The following is a 23,592-nucleotide window of genomic DNA, read 5'->3' as shown; positions in this document are numbered from 1 at the left end:
CCTCATTCTGTAAAACATAAGCGGTGTGCGGTGCACCTTGGGCATGGACTTAGCAGGTGGGAATCGTGAAGTGCACAAACGCTTGACACCGGAATTGCACTGGGGCGCCTGATAACAGACGAACTCCCACTGTGCCCATCCTAACAGTAAAATTCACAGCAAGCCAATAACAACACAACCACATGGAGGTGAGAACGCAGCTCGTTCAAGAATCCAGTTAAAAACACCACTCCGCTAACATCCTGGCCGCGGGCCATCACAAAATGAGAGCACCCAGTACCATCCATCTTTTGACAATAAAAGCCCAATTTGTAATTTAAATTCATGAATGTTAATTCCTCTGTTTCTTGGGGAAAGACTTGCTGACTCAAACCTTTGACCCTTCGCAGCCATTTAACTCATTTGAATACATGATTGAAGTTTTTTTAAAGTATAAATTTGTTTTTTTCTTATGAATCCTAATGTCCTTACTGATGCATGTGTACTTATTTATTACAGCCAAACTATGTGAAGAGTTACTACACGTCCACCTGTTAATTATTAACGATATAGTATGACACAGTTCATCATTTAAACATCTATGTTATACATTTCATTGAGTTGTGTACTTACATTGTACAAAATGTTTCCAACAATAGAAATCCCAAATTTTATTCATTTTGGTTGCCTTTCATTTCATTTAGCTGACGCTTTTATCCAAAGCGACTTACAATAAGTGCATTCAACCATGAGGGTACAAACCCAGAACAACAAGAATCAAGAAAGTATAATTTCTTCAAGAAAGCCAAACTACAATGTGCTATAAGTAAGTGCCATTTAAGTGCTACTAAATTGTTAGTTTAAACTTTTATTCAAGGTATAGTCGATAGTCATATCTGCTTTACCCGTGGCTTTGTCCGTCTCTGCTATAACTTCCAGGGACAACGTGAATAAAACTTGCTGGTGATGTGCATAACTCCCATGATCCCACGCTGCTTTTTCAAACTAAGTCTTCTGTTATTGTTTTGATAGAGAGACCCTTCCTGGCAGAGTTACATATTGTATCTTACATTTGTTACATCCGACTGTGCTGTGCAACTTTTATATTTCTAACAGAGGGTGAGACAAATGTAAACTGACTGATGATATAAAAGCTATCAGGCCCTGTCTGCTAATTGAGCCATTCTACTTCTGTGTTATCATCATGCAATGAAAATATTACTTAAATTGACTCTACAAAATTCTTAAAAAATCTGAATCAAATTACAATAGATCAAAAGTGAAAGGTTTTGTCCACTTTGATTCTTCACTATAATTAACAATTGTATTTTGACGTAATATTTTTCTGTGTTTTTAATGCCGCAGATCTTCACATGACCCCTCAGCCATAACGAACACTGCGCGAAAACTCGAAGAGACACGGAGAAACAATACATTGAACATGAGCTTCACCATGAATCATCCATCGTCTGGACCAGTTTATCTCAGTCAACACTTCTCACTCGGCCAGATGTTCAGTCAGCGGCTCCAATCAAACAACTTAGCTGACAGAGATAAGGGAAAGGGGAAACACAAACAGCTAATGTGTGCTAATGGGCTGGATGGTGAACGGGCTTTTGTTTGAACAGCGTAGGAGGATCATCAGAGTTAACGCCACTGATCTCCAAGTGTTAATGGTTTTAACCTTTATTTATCTGGGTGAAGTTTGATTGAAAACACGTGGACATGCGGGGGAAAGCTACAAGGTCTTTCACTGCCGAGTTGGCTGATTTACTGAAACATTTGATGGTTTGATGCCGTGCTCATCGGCACTTTGGCACTAGAACGCTTCATCGTCCTTGAGATCTCCGGTGAGAATAATGTCTCACTATCATTATTACATGGTTTTTAGCTTACACAACAATTTGTGTTGTGCTGTTTATTTAAGTCGATGCCTCTACATGCAATGTTAAGCAAACACAAAAATAAAAAGTGCATATTGTGCTTTATTTTTAACAGCCATCCTCCAAATATATTTCACAACAGTTGCATCAGCTACAGCAGTTTGAGTCGGTGCGTTCAAGGCTGTACAAGCAAAATGTGTGTGTGCGGTGAGTATAACAATCTCTGGATCGATTCCTTCTCCCGATTGATTCAGTGTGGTCAAAACTCAGAGAGGACTCTTAAAAAAGGGAAGCTAACCGCTACGTTTTTATGGCTGCGATCATATTGCACAGCTGGCATTGTGCACAAGGAATAACATAACATTTGTGTCCACGGAAATGACCTCTGTCTGACCTCTTTGATACCGCACCCTCAATCTCATACTGAGAGGCACACACACGCGCACACACACACAAACGGTCTGGTGGTGTTGCTGATGTTGGCACATTTGAGCTCTGGGACAAGAGCTGCTTCATTGGCACTGATTACCGCTTTATCCTTCCCTTGCAAACAGCAGCCAACATCACCCTGCATACCAATGGACTAAACCAACCAGAGAGAGATAAAGGGGAAGAGGGGGAATTAATGAAGAACGAGTAAAAGAGTGAGAGATTAAAGGTAAAAAAAATTAAAAAAGAGAAAATTGTTTGGACAGACCAGCGAAGTCAGCAGGTAAAATAAAAAATGAAATAAAATCAGGAAAAGCCACAGGAGTGATTTTTAAGTTTTACTGCTCATGTTTAAATCTCCTCATGGAGCTGCTCCCAAATACACAACACACACTTCAGTCCAATAAAACCCAGCAAGACCCCTGAGATCACTGGGGAGTGGTCTGCTCGTGGTACCCAGGGTAGAATCTAAACATGAGGAGCAACCTTTAGTCACAGCACTGGAACCAACTGCCTGATGATCTCAGTAATGCTCCATCCATTGCAAAAGGTTGAAGAAGTGCCTTTAATCAAGCTTTATTTTACAAGGTCAAACCTCGTATTTTATTCCATTTTTTATTTTGTTATCGTACATATTTCTACAACTGTTTTCTTTTTATTTCTCTTTTAACCTATTTTTAAAATGTCATAAATCTAACCTTTTTATTTCTCTTACCTGTTTTAATCTTTTCATCTATTTTTACTTCTCTTTTCAGTCTTTTATTGTGCTTGACATTTTGTTTGTACATTACCTTGACTCTACCTCCGTGTGTGTGAAAGGTGCCTCACGAATAAAATTGCCTTGCACTACATTTTATGCTTCTTCAACAGGGGTCATGTTTACCATGTTCAGGAGGAGAGTCCATGAACACCGCCTCTTGTGATAGTTTCTGAAACATGGTTTGGTATTTTCCTTAGTCATCCTCGAATAATTTTCACAACACTTGCATCAGGATCATGCAAATTGGGTCAGTGTGTCCACGGCTGTATAAGCAAAATGTGTTGAAAGAATAATCTCTGGAGGATCAATGCTTCTTCCCAATCGATTCAGTTTGGTCAAACCTCAGATCAAATCTAAATTATTGAACATATATTACTTATATATTGTACTATATATTTTGTACTTGTTTTTCTCTCTGTCTCTTTGTTGTGATTTGCTATTTTCTTTATTGGTGTCAAGAATTTGTTATTGTGTGTCTGCGAAAGGTGCTTTACAAATAAACTTTACTCACTATATCCCACTAACCTCTTTCATTCGATGGCTGGAGCTGCCACTCTTTGGTAAGGTGTCTGACGTCAGATGGTAATGATGATGATGATGATGTGCTCCTTGACCCCTTCACAAACTCCTTTTTTCTGTTGAGCCATAGCACATGAAGGCCAAGGGGTTTGGGTGAAATTGTGTTTAAAGCCCTCTGGAAAAAAATATATAAAAACACAAAGTTTTAAAAGGCAAAAATATAATGTAATTTCACATTTCAAAAGGCTATCCTCTTTTTCTGATTCTTTGAAGTGAGCAAAATTAAATACTGTCGTTAAAGGCTTTATTCTTAGGCTGGCGTTTTAGTCATAAGTGTTATTGCATTTACAGGATATTTCATGTTTTCTTACATTTCAGACAGAACCCAGGAGGTCCAGTCACTGCAGCTCTACATACGACCGGTTTGGAATTACTTCATTTCAGGGAACGGGGGTTATTAAGCAACATTCCCTGTTCAGTTTCTTTATTTCATACTGTGAAATTGTTTTGAGATAAGTATATAAATTCTTTTGACCACCCATGGATAAGGCTATTACATTCATTTAAAAGGAGAGCAAAGAAAAGGAAAGATAAAAGGTTTCGCTTTCAGCACATAATAAACCACGATTGGTGAACAGATCATACCTGATTTATGCCACCGTACATTTTAAGTGAGCTACGACCTTCTGGCAACTCAGCACATTGAACATTCACACTATTATTTTTTTTAACTACATCAGATCAAACTAAACCATAATTCCCCTCTGTCAGTTCAGTAGAGAGAGATAGAATTCAGCGTGCAGGCCTTTCACTGTGAAAGGTACAAGTCTTTTCAGACGAGAGCGACTGTAGCAGCATTAAGTTGGAGATGGAGGCGAGTCGAATCTGCACAAGTTAACATTCACAGCCACATCGATGGGCTTCTGATGTGTCAGGCGAGGGCCCACTGAATGACTCACAGTCTGAGGAGAGCTGATAAGACCTGACGGCAAACCTGCTTCTCTGTGAGAAACAGACGGAGTTGGAACAAAACACATGACACACACACACAAAACCATCCACACATAGGATTGAAGTGGTGTGAGACAAAAGAAGAGGATTTGAATTAAATATAACATCTATGTTGGGAAATCTCTGCCTGTCGCCGGGGGTAAATAGAATTAATGAATTTTGCTGAATGTTTCTAAGAAGAAATAGACAAATTGGAAAATCAAATAATGCCAAAGCCAAAATAAATCATTGCTAAATGGAAAATCTCAGCAGATGACTCAACTTTCAATTCAGTTTCTTTCCCCTGACAAACCCGTAGCATGCCGAAAACAAAAACAACATCAAACACATTCATCCATTTTAGATGGACATTGTTGCAAACAAAGATAAAGACACAGTGAGACAGAGGAAGCTGTTATGTATCACAATGGGAGGATGGGCTGTACTCGGATGGAGCATGGAGGGAGACTTTTGGAACTGGTGTTATACAGAAACACACTTGTGCCAATTCAATCCTTCCTCTTGGCAAAAGAATCATTTCATAACCAAACTATTCCAATTTCTTCCCCTGTTGAATTGACGCCATATGTGACTGCCTGGATGTAAACCAGTGTGTTTAAGACAGTGAAAGAGTCAACTGCTTTTACGTTACTGAATAATATTATATATTAAAGCTATACTGTCATTATGCAGGCATGCTTTATCAGTTTATGAACATGAGCAAACAAAAAATGTAAACTGTCATCTACAGCATTGCAGTGTCCACTATCTCTAGATGTCTCTCTCCTCTCGTTTATAGAAACAGATGATGCTCCAACACGGCATCTTCCAATTATGGGATAATTAATATGCTCCGACAGCCTAATTGATTACCAGTAGGATTTTTGCCATGTATCTGGTTATTTACGCTGATTTGGACCAGTGTTTATTTTAGTCCAAACAAAAGGGGGCTGACAAAGAAAAGTAATGACATGGAATTGGACTCTGAAAAATACATTGTCACACTTTACTATACAGGTAGCATAGCTAAACATAGCACAGCATAGCCCAGTGTAGCATATCATAGCCTAGCATAGCATAGCACAGCACAGCATGACATGACATGACATAGCATGCAATAAAACAGCATAGCAAAACATAGCAGAGCAGAACTTAGCACATCATAGCATAACTATACAAACAACACAGCATAGCATAACAAAACATAGCACAGCATAGCATGACGTGCCATAGCATAGTATAACATTGCATAATATAGCATAGCATAACAAAACATAGCAGAGCAGAAAAGAGCAAAACAAAGCATTACTTTACTTATAATAACATAGCATACCATAACTTAGTATGGCATAACATCATAACATAATGTAGCATAACATAGCATGGAATAAAACAACATAACATTTAGTCGCTTAACATAGTATAGAATAACATAAAAGACCACATTCTATGATAGCTTATTATACTACTAAGCCTGGCAAAAACACCAAGCTCCACAACTCTTCTATCCCACCGAGATTAAGATTATGCTCAGGTGAAGAAATAACCCCCCGTGGGAAAGTCTTGACTGTGATTATAGATGTGATGCTGATGTTGATGGCTGCCATCTGCAGCACATAAGCACCTTCAATTACAGCCATAAACAAAAGATATGCTGGAGGGTATAATTGCTTTTGTGCAGCATTTTCTGACAAAAGCAGATTTTTTAAACATGTTTTACACATGCCCTAAAACAACTAATGAAATAAGAACTCGTCTTTTGCAAATGCGTGAATATATAAAAATATTAACATCTAACACGACTCAAACACTTTGCAATAAAAACACTGTCAATTTGTAATGTAATATATCCATATCCATAGGAGAAAAATACATTACACCATCCATTCCACCTATGCAAGTGCTGCTGTGAATAATTTATATAAGTGTCTTTATGTACCATGACACACAAACAGACAAGGTAATTGCAAAGTAATTGTAGATGCAGCTGCAGCATTTTTGCTGCTGCCTGTTCCGTTTGGCTCTTGACTTGATAGATCACAGTTCTGTTTCTCGCGCTGGGCAACAACTCTCCCAGCAACCAGAAAAACTCACTACCCAAGCACTTTCTTAATTGATGGCGCCATATATTTATTCCCACAAAAATGATATTCCCTTTCCTCTTGGGAGAAACCTTTGTGGCGGATCTTTCTCCAACTTTTTCACACTGTCACAAAATTGCCAGAGTGAGAACACAGAGAGCAGTGGCTCTAAAGAGAAGAATACGCCGCGGGAGATTTTAATGGTTAGAACTGAAGGTGTGCAAGCTCATTGCTCCATTACCACCACTTTAGACTGAAACTTACCCAATATTTCACATCAAACAGCAGACCCCTGACTCAGTCTTGTGCAGAGTTGAGCGGGATGCACAACTCTTGCCCGACACTGCCTCTAGCTGACCCTGCTCTCTGACCTACCTGAAACACACAGCAACACAGCAAAGACAGATATACAGCAACTACACACACAACTAACAAGAGAAATGTGCTGCAAGTAATACAGACAACAATAAAAGGGTTTTTAAAGGGGCAGTAATGAACCCACCTGGATTACTTATACACTGCAGCTCATTTTCCAACACCACATACTGTAATAAAGTCAAAAACTGAATCATAGACTGTGTAGAGATGGACGATGTGTATCTCCACTTCCTCCCACTATCCAGAAATGAGGCCAAAATATCCAAGACTGCTGGATTATCATATGGAGCCCAGAGTCTGTGCAGTAGCGATCAGGGGATGGAACCACAGTATCATGAGTGTGTCTCGGCTGTCAATCATGACATTTCACCCCATTTGAATAGCCTCAAATAACTAATTAAAACCAAACTTACTGGAAACACGAGCACTTGGACAAACATCAGTTTGATACCTAAAATCACAGAAACCATCTTCGAGAAAAGATGGTCTACTTTGACATATTTGTTTGGTCCATGTCCCGTCCACTAACATGAGGAGGCAGGATTTATAACCTATAGTACAGCAAGCCACCAGAGGGCAATCAGGACGCTTTGGCTACACATTTAGGGAGCTGTTATATCGTCCCTCTTTAAATAGTCGGAAAAACCGCCAACATACTGAGTTGTAGGTGAGGCAGGCCTTTAAAATATTGACATGTTTCGGTGTGCTGGAGCTCTAACACTCAGAAAAAGAGGTACATGCATACTCACGCACTTAAGATCTATAGGACTCAGACAAAACAGACGTACACAAGCCTCTCTTCTGCTGTGTGGAGCCTTTTCTTCATAAAAGACACAACCTTCATATTGCATGTATACAGTCTAACGGAGGCTCTCACTCTCGTACTCAAAAGTATGGTCAGTGAGTGCATGTATGGGTACAACACACGTTACGTCATCATGCACAACAGACAGAGAAGATTGTGAAGTGTACTGGTACATTTGTGTTCACGGGAGAAGCGCTCGGTGTGATGCAGACACACACACTGATGTTGAATGAATTTGTGGACAGCTGAGCGTGTATGTGCCAGTCTGTTTTATTCGCATGGTATGGCGCTGCGGCGTATATGATTTAGTTAGTAATTAGGGAATCGAGTCATATCCAATTATTGGGGTTGTGAAATATCACCCTGTCTCAGTAGTTATTCCAGTACTGTCTGCACCCTGCCTTATTATTACACCAGCCGCATATATGATTAGGTGTGTGTGTGTAAAAGAGACAGAGAGAGAGACACAGAAAGAATGTGAGGGAGAGCTAGTACTGTGGGTATATATGTGTGTGTGTCCAGCAAAGGGTGGCGTCTACAAAGGAAACTCATTTCTGCTCATAGATTATAGGTGGCGGGACCACATGGCCAAAGAAACTGCAGCCAAACCCGCTGCTGACAGTCCCGTGACACCTTGTGCGTGGCTCTGTATTCGGGGGCCGACTTCGTGCTCGTGGAGTGAAAAAATAAAAATCAATCTCATATATATTGTATATCTCCCTCTGTGTGTGACTTTTAGTACATGGACACACACAAAGCACAACATCATAAACAGCTCCAGTTATTAATTAAAAGGCGATCAGCCGGATACATGCACACCTGCTCTCTCCCTCCCTCTCTCTCATGAAAATGTAAACAATGCAGAAGGATGTACACATAGCTCCATGAGTGTGTGTACTTATGTGTGTGTGTGTGTGTAGGAGAGAGGGTGTTAAATCAACACAATCATATCTCACCTGGAGGGGAAAACAGCCAGCATCCGGCTCTGCCTGTCACCAGAGGAAACAAAGACCAGGGACTGTTCCATGTCAGCAACTGGAGAGCTGCTATCTCCACACCATCTGGGTGAGGACAAGAAGAGAGAGAGATACTCTTACTGGAGATCTTTGGATGCTGCAAGGGGGAGGAAAAAGAAAACGGAGAAACAGATGAAGAGATCTCTGATGTGCTGTCGACGCACAAAACCTTCACTTCCACATAGAAGGTTGGATATTCAAAAAAGGCAAGGTGGCTCTCTGCTCTGGGCAGTGGTGATTACAGGAGAGGTGGCAGCAGAGTGCGGATGACACAAGTGTACGCACATTTATCTTCCAAGCACAGTAACACTACATTATGCATGCAAAAGTGACTCGCTGGCTGAAATCTGATATGCATTTCATTCTAGTCATATTCTGCTCCTACACATGACACCAATGCAAAATAAAATATGATAGAGTTTGTATTAATCCCCCGGTGTGTAGTCCTTTCTTTTGTTCCCACCTTGCGCACAAACACCTGCCTCCAGCCCCTCCCTCCAGCCACACACACAAACACACACACACACACACACACACCTAGACAGACAAACACACACACACACACACACAGTGACAGATGTGTGGTAATCATTCTACTAGTTAAACATTGGGGCTGAAGGACAGAAGCTACTCGTGTATTCAGGAAAGGTGGAAACACATTGTTTATGTCCTACAGCAACAGTGTGAGCGCGATAAGGGCGCAGCTCTGGAGCGTTTGTTTTTCTCTAGATAGCAGAGATGTTTATGGCACATCAGAGCGCAGTAAAAGCTCCAGCTCCTCTCATATGCTCCTCTTGAGATATGCAGCCTCTTATCGCCGGTGACTGCTGCCTTGAACTTGCCTATACGGACTCCGCTGATCATGTCCAGAATTCCACAGCTCCCTCTGACAACAAAAACCATGCCACGGTAACAGCCGCCTATCGCCCCTTGCCGCCCTGCTCGCACCCGATTGGATCGCTTGCTTGACTGGCGTGCGCCTCCGCGGCTTCCATTGGCTCGGTGCGTAACGGACCCGTGACTGTGCACCAGTGAGACCCTGTGAGGGCGGAGCGCGCCGGCCGAGGCAGAGCTCTCCTTGGTACTTAAACGGAGCTGGCGCTGAAAGAAGTGAAGTACTGGCACGCACGACAGCCGGAGCGGCCGGTACTCGGCGCGAAGCGTGACACCCAAGTGTGAGAAGAAAGAGGGAAGGAGGAGAGCAGGGGACCGCGCAGCCCTCTGTACTGATGGACAATAAGGATATTTAACCGCTTGCCCGGGGAGCGCACAGGTATCCTGTTTTTTCTCAGTCTCGTTGCATTTTGCGCCGTGCGTAAAAGGCACAACACTGGCCTTTATTTACAGTTCCGCTCCATCTCCACGCTCTTTTTACGCAGCAACCTCAGACCATTTTACCTCGCTTCCTTCTCCTGCATGCGGAGCAGCCGTCTCTTTTCACATTCCTCTGGAATTAATGATTGGCTAATGGGTGTAAAGTGCGCAAGGGACCGAGGATCCTTGATTATGTTTGTGTACTCTTTCGGCTCAATAACAAGAGAGAGCTCCTGTCTATTTGGTGTCTGCTGGGAAGTGCTGAGTGCTTCCGTAGCCCTACTCTCTTATCAACTGCCCATAGGGATTTAAACGCAGCCAGGGCTTTGTGCGTAATGTGTGGCGCCCCGTGAAAGTGACTATATTTTGCTCGACGTTGCATTTTACTCTGTTGACACACGTCTCTCTATCTCTCCATCTTTCATCCTCTCTTTCAGACACCGCAGTCCATGCCTCTGCCTTGCCAGGTCATTGATGGGAAATCAACTGGATCGGATCACCCACCTCAACTACAGCGAGCTGCCCACGGGGGATCCGTCCGGGCTGGAGAAGGACGAGCTTCGGGTCGGCGTCGCCTACTTCTTCTCTGACGAAGAGGAGGAGGTGGACGACCGCACTCCGTCTGACTGCGGCTTCAGCAAGGACCACAGCCCGGCCGAGGAGGGACCGTTCTCGGTCAGCGAGGTGGAGTACTCCGCGTTCTGCTCCCAGGAATGCATCTTCTCCAAGCTGCGGGAGAACGAGGACTTGAATGTGTACTCGGCCAAAACTTTGCTGACTATGTGCAAACCGGGGGACCTGCTGGAGCTGGTGGCCACGGCGCAAGCCCCCCACTGGGCCATCTACGAGCAGGACGACCAGGTCATCCACCTGCACAAGGGCGAGATCCGAAAGGACAGCCTGCTTGAGATCAGCAGCGGTCGCCACGGGAGGATAGTGAACAATCGGTACCGGTACCGGCCGCTCCCCCCCGACCTGGTGATGCAGAACGCAGCAGGACACCTGGGCCTGCGCAGCGAGGAGATATGCTGGACCAACTCGGAAAGTTTCGCAGCGTGGTGTCGCTTTGGGAAACGGGAGTTTAAAGCCGGGGGAGAGGCGCACTCGGCGGAGCAGCAGTATTTCCTCAAAGTGCACCTGACCGGCAGCGGGGTGCACACTCTGGTCTTTCGCAGCCTGGAGGACATGATCCGGGAGAGGAGGCGAGTGGACGCCAGTGGAATTCTCAAAGAGCTGTCTCTGGTTAACGGGGGCAAGGAGTGATCAGGGATTCCGTTTGATATCCTCTCCTCCACCAAGCCTCTCCCCCCCCCCATCAGCTGCCTCGCGCACGGACGCACAGTATTTTTTGCGCACATACAAGCACACAGACGCACGCACATGCAAAAAAAAGGACCTGTTGGGTTGTTGGACTGTCTGCTTTGTCACGCACGGACCCCGGGCTGCTGTCTGGACCCCACGAGGCGCCCTGTGGAATTTCTCATCCAAATTGCCGAGTGTTGAAAACAAACTGGGAGAGAGAGCGCGGCCACATAAACAGACAACGCCCCTTTCACATTAGAATTCGTGGCGGGGGACGCACGATTTCTAACCAATCCATTGACCCCAACCACATTGCGCACAAGGCTCGGTTTGGTGTTCTGTTTTTTAATTTCTCGGGATAATAACGGAAATATGAATAACAATAATGGCCCCTCTCTCTGCAAAGGGGGCGCCTGCTGCGGCAGACCAGACGGTGAGATGGGAGGTGGGGGCGGTGGTGGGGGGTGAAACATAGGATCTGGGGTGGCTCTGGAAAAGTCTCCCTTCTATTTTTTTACTGTTAGCTTTAAGACCATGCCACACAGACCCAAGCCACTAACACAGAATAGACCTCTGACAGTCCCGGGCTACACAGTTGCCTATACAGCGAAGTGTTTCTTGGCTTGTTCAAGCTCCCCCCTTTTTGGCCATATTGAGAGTATTGTCATTTTTCACAATGCTGTCATCCTCAATCCACAGCACTGGATGTATGTGTAAGCTGTATTCCTATTGGTTTGAGTCCCTTATTTTTGTATTTAAGTTTCAGTGGATTTAACCCTGATCTCTCTCTCTCTCTCTTTTGGTTCAAATAAATGGAGGTTGAAATATGAAAATAAGAACTTGGTCTAAGCAGGTGTTGTTTGGTCCCACACATGCAACACCACGATCTCGCACCCTTTTTTCCACTCACACATGCACACACATGTGGAGGTGCATGAATTATTGACGCTCTGGTGCCTCCTGACCTGCCTCAAGCCAAATAGGGTTCATATATCTCCACAGTATTTGGAGGCAATAAAATGGTCATCTGCATCAAACCCGTAAAAGGCTTATGAAAAATCCATACGGAATCTGGGAGCTACAGTTATATGGGGAGCTGTATGGAGTCAATAGGAACATGCAGTATTTGGCCACAGGCTGCATTTCCTTGTGTGGGTTTTATCCTGCTGGTACTTAGACATTCACGGGGCCCGCTGATCTCTCCTATGTGGGTTTCCATTCTTCACAACAGCACTGCTACAAGCTATGTTGCCTTCTTATACAGCTCATGTGCATTGTGAACATGATGTACCCCGCGTAAAGCTCGTCACTGTGTAATTATGGCACCATGTGTTGTAGGAGTCTGCAGTGGCTTTATCTCTGGACTGATGTTGCTGCTTATCTGCCGTGTGAGAGCCTTTGTTGTCTCGGGGCTGTGATCTGCTGTAGGATCAGTGAAGGTGGGATCAATCATTCAGCGAGTTGCATAAAGACGTCCGTCTACTCTTCTCGCTCGTCTCCGCACCTTAATTGAGTCTGAAAGGACCAGTTTAGATTGATGGAGACGCTTGGCTGTAACGAGGACGGGCTGCTGCACCTCCTGATTCATCTTGGACATGTACGTGAATGGGCGGCATCACTGGTTGTGGAGATGGAGAGGTTTTAGGAATATCGTATTATCACTCTACAGCTTGAGTCGTTGAATCTGCACCTCCAGTTAATCTTGATTTAAGCCTCAGTGTTTCTGGTAAATAACAAAGCTGTGGTTGGTTTGGCTTAATCCAACTGGAGTGGAGGGAGGGAGTGTGTTTGTCTCTGCTGGGACTGATTTTGTTTGGTATAAGTCATGTTTTGTTGCACTGACGAGTTCAATCAGACAAGTCTCTGCTCCATTGTGTGCGTGTGTGTGTGTGCGCGCGTAGATGCTGCAGTCTCAGCCCTCCACATTCATCATGTCAAAAAATACAGACTCAAAAGATTGTGAATCTTGTAAATGTGCCTTGAGAAGATTTTCTCCAGCTATTGACCCAAATACTTGATTCTATTGCCTTTGCTGTAAATGACACATTTCCTCTCTCGTTTCCTCCTTTTACTCCAAATCTCTATGGGCCACTATTGGCCAGTATTTCTTCATTATTGCTCTGCCTTGCCTTACTGTCTCCACCTCTCGTTGTTTCACCAAAGCCTAAATCAGTGTTAAATATCATGCAATCACTTCATAAAACAAGATCATATTCACACTAATGTTTCAGGTTGAATTGGGTGCTTTAGTCAATTTTTTAGACACATTTGAATAATTCAAAGATGTTTTTCTTGCTTAGAAAAAGGGTAAATGCTCATTTACTGCTGTTGTAATCCTTTGCTTTCTTCTGTTTTGCCCATTAATGACTGTTTTGAACATGCTCAATGGTTAATTGAGGTTGTCCCAGGTGTGGTTGTGTGTCTATTCGTGTGTGTGTGTGTGTGTGTGTGCGCACGCACGTACGTCAGCCTCCCCTGAGAGTTTGTAAAATCAGGGTACTGGGGCAGCTGGTGTTCGAGTTTGTGTGTGTGTTTGTGGTCTGTGACTAATAGGCCTCAGAAAAAGGTTTACTGAGTGTGTGTGTGTGTGCGCGTCGCGAGCATGTGGTGAGTGTGTGTGTGTGTGTGTGTGTGTGTGTGTGTGTGTGTGTGTGATACAGCTCCAGGCAGATAATGCACACCGCATTTTTAGCTCAAGATGAGGCTCCTGCCGTCTGACAAGACATTGTCTCCATGAGCATTTGGGTTTCAGCTCTATAGGCACTGTATACAAGTGTGTGAAGGTGTGCGACCAAAATACAGAAGCTGTGAGTGTCAGGTTGTTTGTGTTAGCTCAGACGGCTCAGGGATGTGTGTGTGTGTGTGTGTGTCTGTACAGAGTATATTGGCCATATGCTGCGAGCACGTACTGTATACTTATGAAGGTTTGCATCTTTGTATCCATCAGCGACAGTGTGAAAGTAAAATGCTGTTACTAGGGAAACATGTGTCTGTATCCATGTGTGTGAGACTGAGCAAACTGCACATCTCAAAGATAGTAGTGAGCCTCAGTGGTTACTCGTGTAAGACAAATATATGACGACCAAATACTTCTCCCACCATCTCTGACCTACTGTTGTTCCTTTTTTGCAGTGACACGGATGTATTTTTGCGTTATGGTTTGTCTTCAGAGTGTGTGTGTGTGTGTGTGTGCGCACATCTGGTCAAAGTGGATCACAGCTAGTCTGCTGCTGGCAGCTAAATCACTGGTCTCAGAGGAGATGTTCTGGGGAGGAGGGAACAAGACAGACTATCCTGTCTGTGTGATGCCGTTAAGAGGATCTCCCTGTAATCTAGACACTGGCCTGAACTCCCAGTAGACTCAAATGTCTCCTCGTCCGCCATTGTTTAGCATGAGCCCGATATTTAACAGTGGCAAAAACGCAGGTGGTGATGGAAATTAGGCAGCGGCTAATTGGTTACATGCTGTTAAACCATCGGTAACAATGGTTTCCTCTGAACGCATGTTGTCAAATGGTTGCACACATCGCATTCAGTGCTTCAGTGTCTGAACTTGCACCTACAAACTGACATTCAAAGTCGATTACATGCTGCGAGGCATTTGTAATCTGAATTACATGGCCAACTAGCATCCTTTTAGTGTGAGACTGATTAAACCTGTAATAGGTTGGTAAAAACACGAGGAGCGAGTTAACGCTCTGCTGTTGGGCACCAATTCTTTACAACATAAAATCAACATGCAGCGTCTTTGTCGGTCACAGCTAAATTCTTGCACATGATAAAGTCTTGTAATATAAATTTTCTGCTCTCCTTCTCAACAAATCCAATGGGAAAAAAAAGTAGGTTTCAATCCCATTAACAAAATTCCCTGTTGGGCAAAGCCTAATTACCTCTTGTTCCATTCTATACAAAGCCATGTTGTCAATGGTGATGATTAAAAACACATCAGTGAGCCACGCTGTTGAGCTGAGTGACACGTTTCTTAACACGGCAAACATGGATACTCTGGTTAGATCTAGTTGATCCCACTTACACCATTCTGCTGCAGTAAATAATCTCTAGAAAACTAAAAAGTTGTTTACTCCTATGAATAAAACCGGTTTCAAAAACTGCAGATGCCAGCTCTCTTAAAAATCATACAGCCTTTAGTGAAATGAAATATCCTTGACATGTTTTTAGAACATTTAAAAGTGAGGGAAGAGGCAGCGGGCTTAGAGGAGTGGGAAAGTGTAGAGTCAGATGAAACACTGTTGGTTTTGGTGTTTTCGTTGGATTTATCAACTGTATTTCCCCCAAAAATGTCGGATTATTGCTTTAATGACTTTTACACAATATTTCCATGAACAAGAAAGTAGAAACACTGCATTCTGTCATTCCTGTTCACTTGACGTAACATGACAGATGACATTCATTAGGTTAAATATTTGAGTAGGTCTAAAAATAGTGTTGAACATTTAAGTACACATGGTCATCACAAAGTTAAATATCAACATATCCTAAGACAGGTAAAGTAGTCTCAGTCTCAGTGGAAACACAGGAATAGATTTAGACCAGACTAAGTATCTAACCTGATTGTCTGTGTGTTGGTTACTGTCGTCTGTGGGGAATCCCTGCTCTGATGGGACATCGAGGCATAGTTTAGCGTTTGTGTTTGAATGCGGCATGTACATGTCTTGCACTTAAACGTCCCCACCTATTCATCATGCCTCCAGGGGTAAACAACACTCGAAGCTCCTCCTGTACTGGAAAAACCCTGCATGCAAACACACCCTTCAGGTAGAACAGGTGCACCAACTGACAGGCAAATAAACGTCTGTTTAAACAAGCTCTTTTGTCTACATGTGACGTGATGCAGTCTGAGAGAGCTGATTCATACTGAGCTGCTTTCTATCTCAACATGCAAGTCAAAGGTTCAATGAGGAAAGAATATTTCGGTATCAAAGGTCATTTTTTCTTTTATGCATTTCATTTCTTTCTGCCAAACTGTGGATTTTCTCTTTGTATATTTTGGCTTGGTCGTGGTGGAAAAAGTATTCGATTTTTTAGAAGTAAAAGTAGCTGCACCACAGTTCTGCAATTAAAAGCTTTTACAGGGAAATTACTTTTAACTAAATATCTGTTAAGATTCTCAGTCCACCAGGTCTTTAGGAGTTGTAAACACAACTCAAAAGCAAGTCCACTCGCCTACATGTCCAACTCCTGTAGATTAACAATATACATGAAATATCAAAAGTAAAAATTATTCAATATGGAGAGTTCTTCCTGTCAATGATAGTATATTAGTAATAATACAGCAGTAATTCAACATTTATCATATTTTAATGTTGGAACTGGTCCAGGTGGAGATAATGGAGTAAAACACACGATATTTGAAATGTAGCATCTATAAACGTGTACAAATTGGAAGTAAACTTAAGTACAAACTAAGTTAAATAACTTGAGTAACCAAAGCATCTTTTGTAAAACAAGATCAGTACTTGAGAACCCATAATTCTTTCCTTTTCACCAACTTTTTGTTGAACTGCTGAACCATAGATTCTGAAGTCAACGTTGGCGTCACAGCAAGTGTGAAGTTATTAGTACAGCAATGTGTTTGGGCAGATTCTTAAAGGTCAGTGGTTGAATAAAAAGCTTTTAGGTAATAGCACCCAACAGCAGCGGCTCATAAATGTTCTATTCTACAGGCAGGTGTTCCAGCATTTGACTGTGCTTCACTGAGTTTAGGGACTGAACGCCTCAGGATGTGTGCTCTGCCACAGCTGCAGTCTTCAGTGGCTCTGCAGCTCCTCCGCGAGGAGACGGTCACCGCTAAATGTCGCCAGCATGTCATCAACGAGACGCTGCAAATGTTGTAGGAGCATCTCCGCATTAATTAAGGTGAAATCTAATTTGGACTAGACTGAAAGGAAAAGTTGCGACCAACACAAGTCCCTCCCCCTTTCTTACAAGCCATATAATGTAAAAATAATTATATACAGATGCAGATTTTTAGCAATAAGATGTGTATTTATTTTTTACATAGAATTCAATGTAATTTAAATTTCAACATCATTAAGCTATTGAATAATCCTGTAAAAAATATAATTTCCCATGATATTAATATACAGATGGTTTAATGTTTCAAAAAGCTGATATCTACACTTAAGTTAGACAACAAATGTACAGTAGTTATTTTTGTACTTTTTTACAGTGTAGGTCTCTTGTTAATGTCGTTTCACATTTGCTCTCAGCTCTTTCATATGATCAGTGTTTTACGGAGCAGCCCCCATTTCATTGTCCTTAAATCAGCTCAAATTAGCTGCTTTTTTTCCACCATAATTAATTAATAGTTTCCAAACACACATTTGTACATGGTAATGAGTAATTTGATGGCGATAAAACATTCATGCAGCCTGATTTTTCATGAAAACCCTGAGTGAGCAGTTTGAATTAACGGGCTGTGGCTCCCTGTGGAGGCCAGAATCAACACCTATACTCACAAGTGTGGATCCTGGCTCGACTGGTTAAAAAGGACAAATACTGTGACCATCTTCCCACCCAGCAGCCCTGACTGTTTTAAAGTACGTGACCCTCCTCCTCACTTTTTTAACGATCGAGTGGAGAAATTGCCCTCGGGCTGTGGCATGGGCGCAATAAGAGTTTGATTAATGGGAAGGACCTAACACGGCCCCATCTTTCCGTCTCTGTGGTTTTAACCCTTCTTAAAAAGTCACGGGAAAAGGTTACTGTAAATGTCATTATGGGCATTTCACAACCTTGCTGCTTGCCCTGCTCTTGATAACCCGCCCGCTAAATGTCACTCTTATAACATTTTGTCATTATATATGCTCCCGAGTGTTTCCTCAGTAAAGGTCCACATTTGACCATTTTCCCCCCGACGTTACTCGGAAGTTTCACTCACATCTCTTACAATTGCACAGTGTTGAATAATGCCCTCAGTGAATTAATTTTCACAAGAGGAGTGTTGAGCCGAGATCCTTTTTCTTCCTCTCGCTCTCTCTCTCAGTCTCACACCGGAAAGGTTCATATGAGGACTGTGGTAATCTCTCTCTCCGTCTCTCCCCGGACGAGAACTTAAGTGTGCAGCTAAAGACAAATGTGGTTGTTTGACAATCTGTGTGTGTCCTGCTGAGGCTGTTTATCAGGTGAGGAGTTGGTAAATAAACATGAAGCTCATCCAGGTCCATTAATCTTTGCTGATCTTCACTGTCACTGTAGTAGGAAGCTATTTTGTGAGGAGCAGGCCTGTGGCAGCACACATAAATTATATGCTGTATATATATATATATATATATATATATATATATATATATATATATATATATATATATATATATATATATATATATATATATATATATATATATATATATATATATTTTATCTTGATGATTTACTGTACTTATGAGCGAAAGGAAACAAAGCCTGTCTTACATCGAAAAGTATTTTATTGGGTTAAAAATCAAGGTTAATATTAAATGTTGAAAATTGAAACGTTAGGTCTCAAGGACCTCTGTGCACTCGTGAAATTAACTTCATACATTTCTAAACAATTTCAGAAACGACTTGAATGTCACTAAATACACAAAACACAATTTAACCAAGGTTTTAAATGGATTTAATGGATTCAAAGAAAAAGTCAGAAACTAAGCAGACACAGTAGAGTACATGTGTATGTAAATGACAAAAACACAAGTCGGTCGACAACCCTCAACACACGCAGCAACTTCAAATCAATAAAATCGATTCAAACTTTATTTATTGAACCTATATTCACAAATCACCATTTGCCTCATAGGTCTCAACAATCTGTACACCGTGCTACATCCTCTGCCCTTCAGCCTCGGCGTGAGCGTGGAAAAACAGAGTCATAAGAAAAATGAAATGTCCACGCCCCAGTTGAGACTCCCACAGCCTTTTTAAATTACCTCCCAGGTAATGTTTCGAGCACAGGCCCTCATGCAGAGTTCGGCCTGATCCTTCCTCATGAAGAAAGGCCTGTGCCGGAAGAGTTGCTGGGAGGTAATTAAAAACTTTGTGTGAGTCTCAACTGATGTGTGTGTGTGTGGACATTTCTCATCAAAGTTTCACCAAGTCACTAAGAAATACTTGTGGCAACTCTTGTGCTATGAAATTCTTGGATGTGTGCAGATCTTGCCCATCAGCCAAAGTAACTAATACTCTTAAATAGTATTTCACTATATCACCCTGGTGTATGCATGAATATTGTAATTTAAAGCAGAGATAGTTAAACAAAATATACTCAATATCTTAACTACATTAATATGTCTGCTTTCTAATTATATTTAAAAAAAGAACAGTACAGAGACACAGTTGTATTGACTGAGTGAGTAACTGAGTGAAGAACTGTAAGTTAGTGAACCCGTCTGCAAAGTGTCATTACCAATAGTGGGTTCTATCCCCTCAATACAGGATAAGGAAAACATTGACACTCTCTTCAAGACCAAGTAGCCAAAAATATCTCGGTTTCAGGTGTAAAAACATTTCCTCCATTATAAACTCTCTGTTGTAAATTATAAATGTAAAAGAAACTCAAGGATTAAATGAGGACGTCTAATAAAACACCATCGAAGCCAGGAATGTGTATCAGCGAGCAGCAGCAGGTTTACGGATGAAGAGGTCGAGAATGAAACACAGCTCTCTTGTCAATAACACCAGTGACACTCAGCCATTAGTGTTGATGTTGTTTAACTGAGCTTAATGAAATACTCAGTGAAGTGCATGCCTCTACACACACAGGTTTGTGCAGCTATCCTTATTAGGACTTTGTATTGACTTCTATTCATTGTGGACCGGTAACCAAACCCTTATCCCTAACCTTAACTATAACCAGGTCCTAACATCTGTAAGGATGAGGCAACAAAAACAAGTATACACACATACAAAGTTCTTATGTGGACATTCAATAACACAATGCATTGTCCCCTTCCCCATACCCCAACATCACAATTCAATGCTTAACCCTAAACTAAACGTAACACAAACCTGGTCCTGAAGTCGTAAAATACCCCCACTTCTAAGTTCGCTATGAAAACTAGGCCTCACAAAGATATAAGTACAAGTACACAAACACACGCCAATTTCCTGATGAGGTAATGAGTGCTGCTTAAGCATAAAATACATGATGACACACACACACACACCTGCCAAAGCAGCATCAGTACAGACACGCTCCAACACTCATACACACATCCAAGCTAAAAGAAGTTACTTTACTTTATTTGACAATTATGTCCTGCCTCATATTTCCAGTGATGACACGCAGGCCTGCCAGAGAAAAACACCATTTTGAGAGGTATCTTATTAAAAAAGAAAAAAAGAAAAAAATCACTAAAACCCTCAAATATCCTACTTTCCTGGTATGTTTCTCACCCTGTGCCTCCTCCGCACTCATTTAAAGACTCTCTATCACTTCTCGTCTCCTCAGTCTCTCACAATCACCTCTCTGTGACCCAGGCAGGTTTTTCTATTCTCGCCCACCATCACACCAGAGTCTGGTCCAAAAGAACTGGCTCTGCTCTCTCTCTCTCCCTGGCTCAGACTCGTCTTCGCTCCGTCTGCACGCCTCCAAATAATATCCTCTTTTTTAGAAACATATGTATTTATGTACTATATCTGGAGCAAAACAGGGCATGCAGGAAATGAGACAGATGGATGCACTGCTAGAAGTGAAAATATAGAGTATAAGCAACATTGAGTGGGTGAAATTAATTCAGCAAACTCAAAATTTCTATATTTTATTTGAAACAATATTTTCAGGAGATGTTACTGTAATCTAAGGCAAATAATGCATCAGTGTTGAAGACGAGACTTTGAAAAGACGAAGCTAATGTCATTAACTGTCACAGAATCTTCAAACAATATCACTGACAAAAAAAAGAGGAGATACAAAAAGGTGCTTGACTAAAGAAGTGTTGGCAAAATCATTGTTTTGATGGCTACGGAAGAAAGAAAACAACTCACATTCACATTAGTGGATTTTCTTTTTTCACTGTTACTAGCTACTTTAAGATGATGACTTTCTCAATGGATGATGCAACAAGCTTTCAAACACACAGTGAAAGATTTAACATGTGGTTCTGAACCTTTTGTGCCGCCGTCTTACAAAAAGCTGTGTGTAGTCTGAGACACATTTCAGATATACATACACAAGCTGTGAACAGCGCCACCAAAGAGTTAGTTTTATGAATTCTCACATGGTTTCACTTCTGTAAATGAAGTGAAATGATTCAATACCTCACCTAAAAATCACAAACACATTAATCATCTTGTGGTTGTGTGTATTGAGCTCCTTAATACTTTATGGAAACGAGAAATGAAACACTGTCAAAAAGTAATGAATAACTGCAGTTCAATGGCTGATGGTTTTTTTAATTAAACAGAAACCCAAATTATTTAACATGTTTGCAGTGGTTAAAAAAAAAAAAATCACTTCCCTGACCTTTGACCTCGGGGACCTGGGATCAGGGCAGAAGATTCTTTCAGGATCCAGAATGACCTCCGACCTCCCACTGTTGGAACAACCTTTGGAGTAGAGGGAAACACTCGTCCTCAGACAGTTTGTGGGACACAGATTTTTTCAGCTTTTAAAACATGGTCTCCTGAGTAACAGGTGCTGCTCTTTGCTTAGTCTTGTGTCACGGTTGTCGTTAATATCCTGTGTAAAAAAAAAAACAGCCGTGAAAGTGAGGAGCGTGTTAAACTGTCAGCGCAACTTAGCAGGTAAATGCTCACAGCCACTCATGGTGTTTGGTAAAAGGGGGATGAGTGATGTATTAGATTTGTCTTACATTTTACTACATGTTCAGGAAACAACGTTATGTAATGTGACAGCTAGTGGAACCAAAGCTTTGATGAGTACCGCAGCCATGTTGCTCTGGCACAGACATAACAAACGAGACATTCGCTGAACCGGACTCATTAAGCTACAACAGGAAACAACATGGAAAACAAAACCCCCCAAAAAAGCAGGTCCACCCTCACAGCTTCAGTGCGGTTTACAGAATGTGGTTTATGCCGTTTACAACATGTACACAAGTGTTTAGAGCTAAACAACGAGGGCACTGGACCCTACAAGGCCTTGTGGATCTAACGTGCATAATGACAGGCTTACATTTATAGTTGACAGGAAGCAGGCAGGCAGGCGGACAAACTTATGCATCCAAACTCAAAAGTCTCCAAAAAGCAAAGAAGACTGAACTAGAAAACATCAGGGAGCAAACCTGAAACACTTGTAAATGCCAGCATGTGAACAAGTGAAGAGACAAAGGAGAAGGTGGAGCTCAGAGATCACTGAACCCAGGTGGGACTCATCAGAGCAGGTGCAGACGAGCGGGAGACAGGACAAAGACAGGAAGTAATACAAGCAAGAGACTCACGAGGTCAGTGACTTCAAAGTAAAACAGGAAATGATAAATGACTGATATCAAACGCCCACATTGAGAAATGATCACCAAGTTCAAACTCTGCACCATACATTAAAAAGTCCCTCAATTCAAAAATAAGTCACAAAGACAAATCAAAAGTCCATACAACAGAGAACATCCAAATCCAAACTAGTTCCAAAACAACAAACACAATAGTTGCTCAAAAGTTCACGACAGGGACAGAATCGTCATAATGCTTTTTCATCAGTTATCCACTTTGAAATCCGGTTCAACCTTTTCTGTAACCTAACATGATGTCATCCAGCAAGGTGTTGCCCTGGCCAATCACATACTCAATAATGCAAATTCCCAATGGATGACGTTGTTGTTTACCTCAAGATTTGTCTCATCAGAGGCAGGATGTCTCCCAGCACCTTCTTCAAGAGGCACGATATTCCAGATTTTTCCCCGCAGGCTCAGCCACGGAGACGCCTCCCTTAAGCAGCATGGGGCTGATAAGCTCAGCGAGGCCGTGCCAAATGTGAGGCATGTCGGCAAAGATGTAATCTGCGACTTCTAAGATCTCTCGCTGACTTGAAAAGATCTGCTCTGCTGGCAGGACTCCTGACTTGTGCATATCGAGGAGCAACAGGCCCATCTCCCACCGCTGAGACCTGACAACCACATGGAGGACGGAGGGGTCGGTTTGCTCTGCCACGCAGTGTGGGGGCTTCTTTCAAGTTGTTTGT

At 42.2% G+C, this 23,592-nt stretch overlaps 1 protein-coding gene and 1 long non-coding RNA gene across 3 annotated transcripts in view; one reads left to right on the top strand and one right to left on the bottom strand.

Annotated features, from left to right (window-relative positions):
- The window catches only part of LOC118099884, a 39,320-nt gene extending 16,546 nt beyond the window's left edge, over window positions 1-22,774 (bottom strand). Inside the window, exons 1-5 of one of the 2 annotated variants that reach the window (XR_007032299.1) lie at window positions 22,591-22,774; window positions 21,919-22,001; window positions 8,781-8,885; window positions 6,906-7,016; window positions 3,577-3,745 (exon numbers count right to left, since the gene is read on the bottom strand). This is a non-coding gene — a long non-coding RNA (uncharacterized LOC118099884). The remainder of the gene's footprint in view (window positions 1-3,576; window positions 3,746-6,905; window positions 7,017-8,780; window positions 8,886-21,918; window positions 22,002-22,590) is intronic. The other variant, XR_007032300.1, reaches the window with a different exon arrangement.
- Window positions 9,946-11,915, top strand: lratd1 (LRAT domain containing 1). Its single transcript, XM_035144671.2, has 2 exons — window positions 9,946-10,113; window positions 10,592-11,915. The coding sequence occupies exon 2, from the start codon at window positions 10,629-10,631 to the stop codon at window positions 11,415-11,417; it is 789 nt and encodes a 262-aa protein (XP_035000562.1). The 5' UTR covers window positions 9,946-10,113; window positions 10,592-10,628; the 3' UTR covers window positions 11,418-11,915.
- Window positions 22,775-23,592: the final 818 nt, after the last annotated feature.

The sequence above is a fragment of the Hippoglossus stenolepis genome, chromosome 20 (assembly GCF_022539355.2).
Source record: "Hippoglossus stenolepis isolate QCI-W04-F060 chromosome 20, HSTE1.2, whole genome shotgun sequence".
Taxonomy (NCBI): Eukaryota; Metazoa; Chordata; class Actinopteri; order Pleuronectiformes; family Pleuronectidae; genus Hippoglossus; species Hippoglossus stenolepis.
The sequence above is the reverse complement of the archived record's forward strand: the minus strand, read 5'-3'. Positions and strand labels throughout refer to the sequence as shown.

Excerpts from the sequence above, each read along its gene's own strand:
- lratd1 (XM_035144671.2), top strand. The coding sequence starts at position 10,629 with ATGGGAAATCAACTGGATCGGATCACCCACCTCAACTACAGCGAGCTG.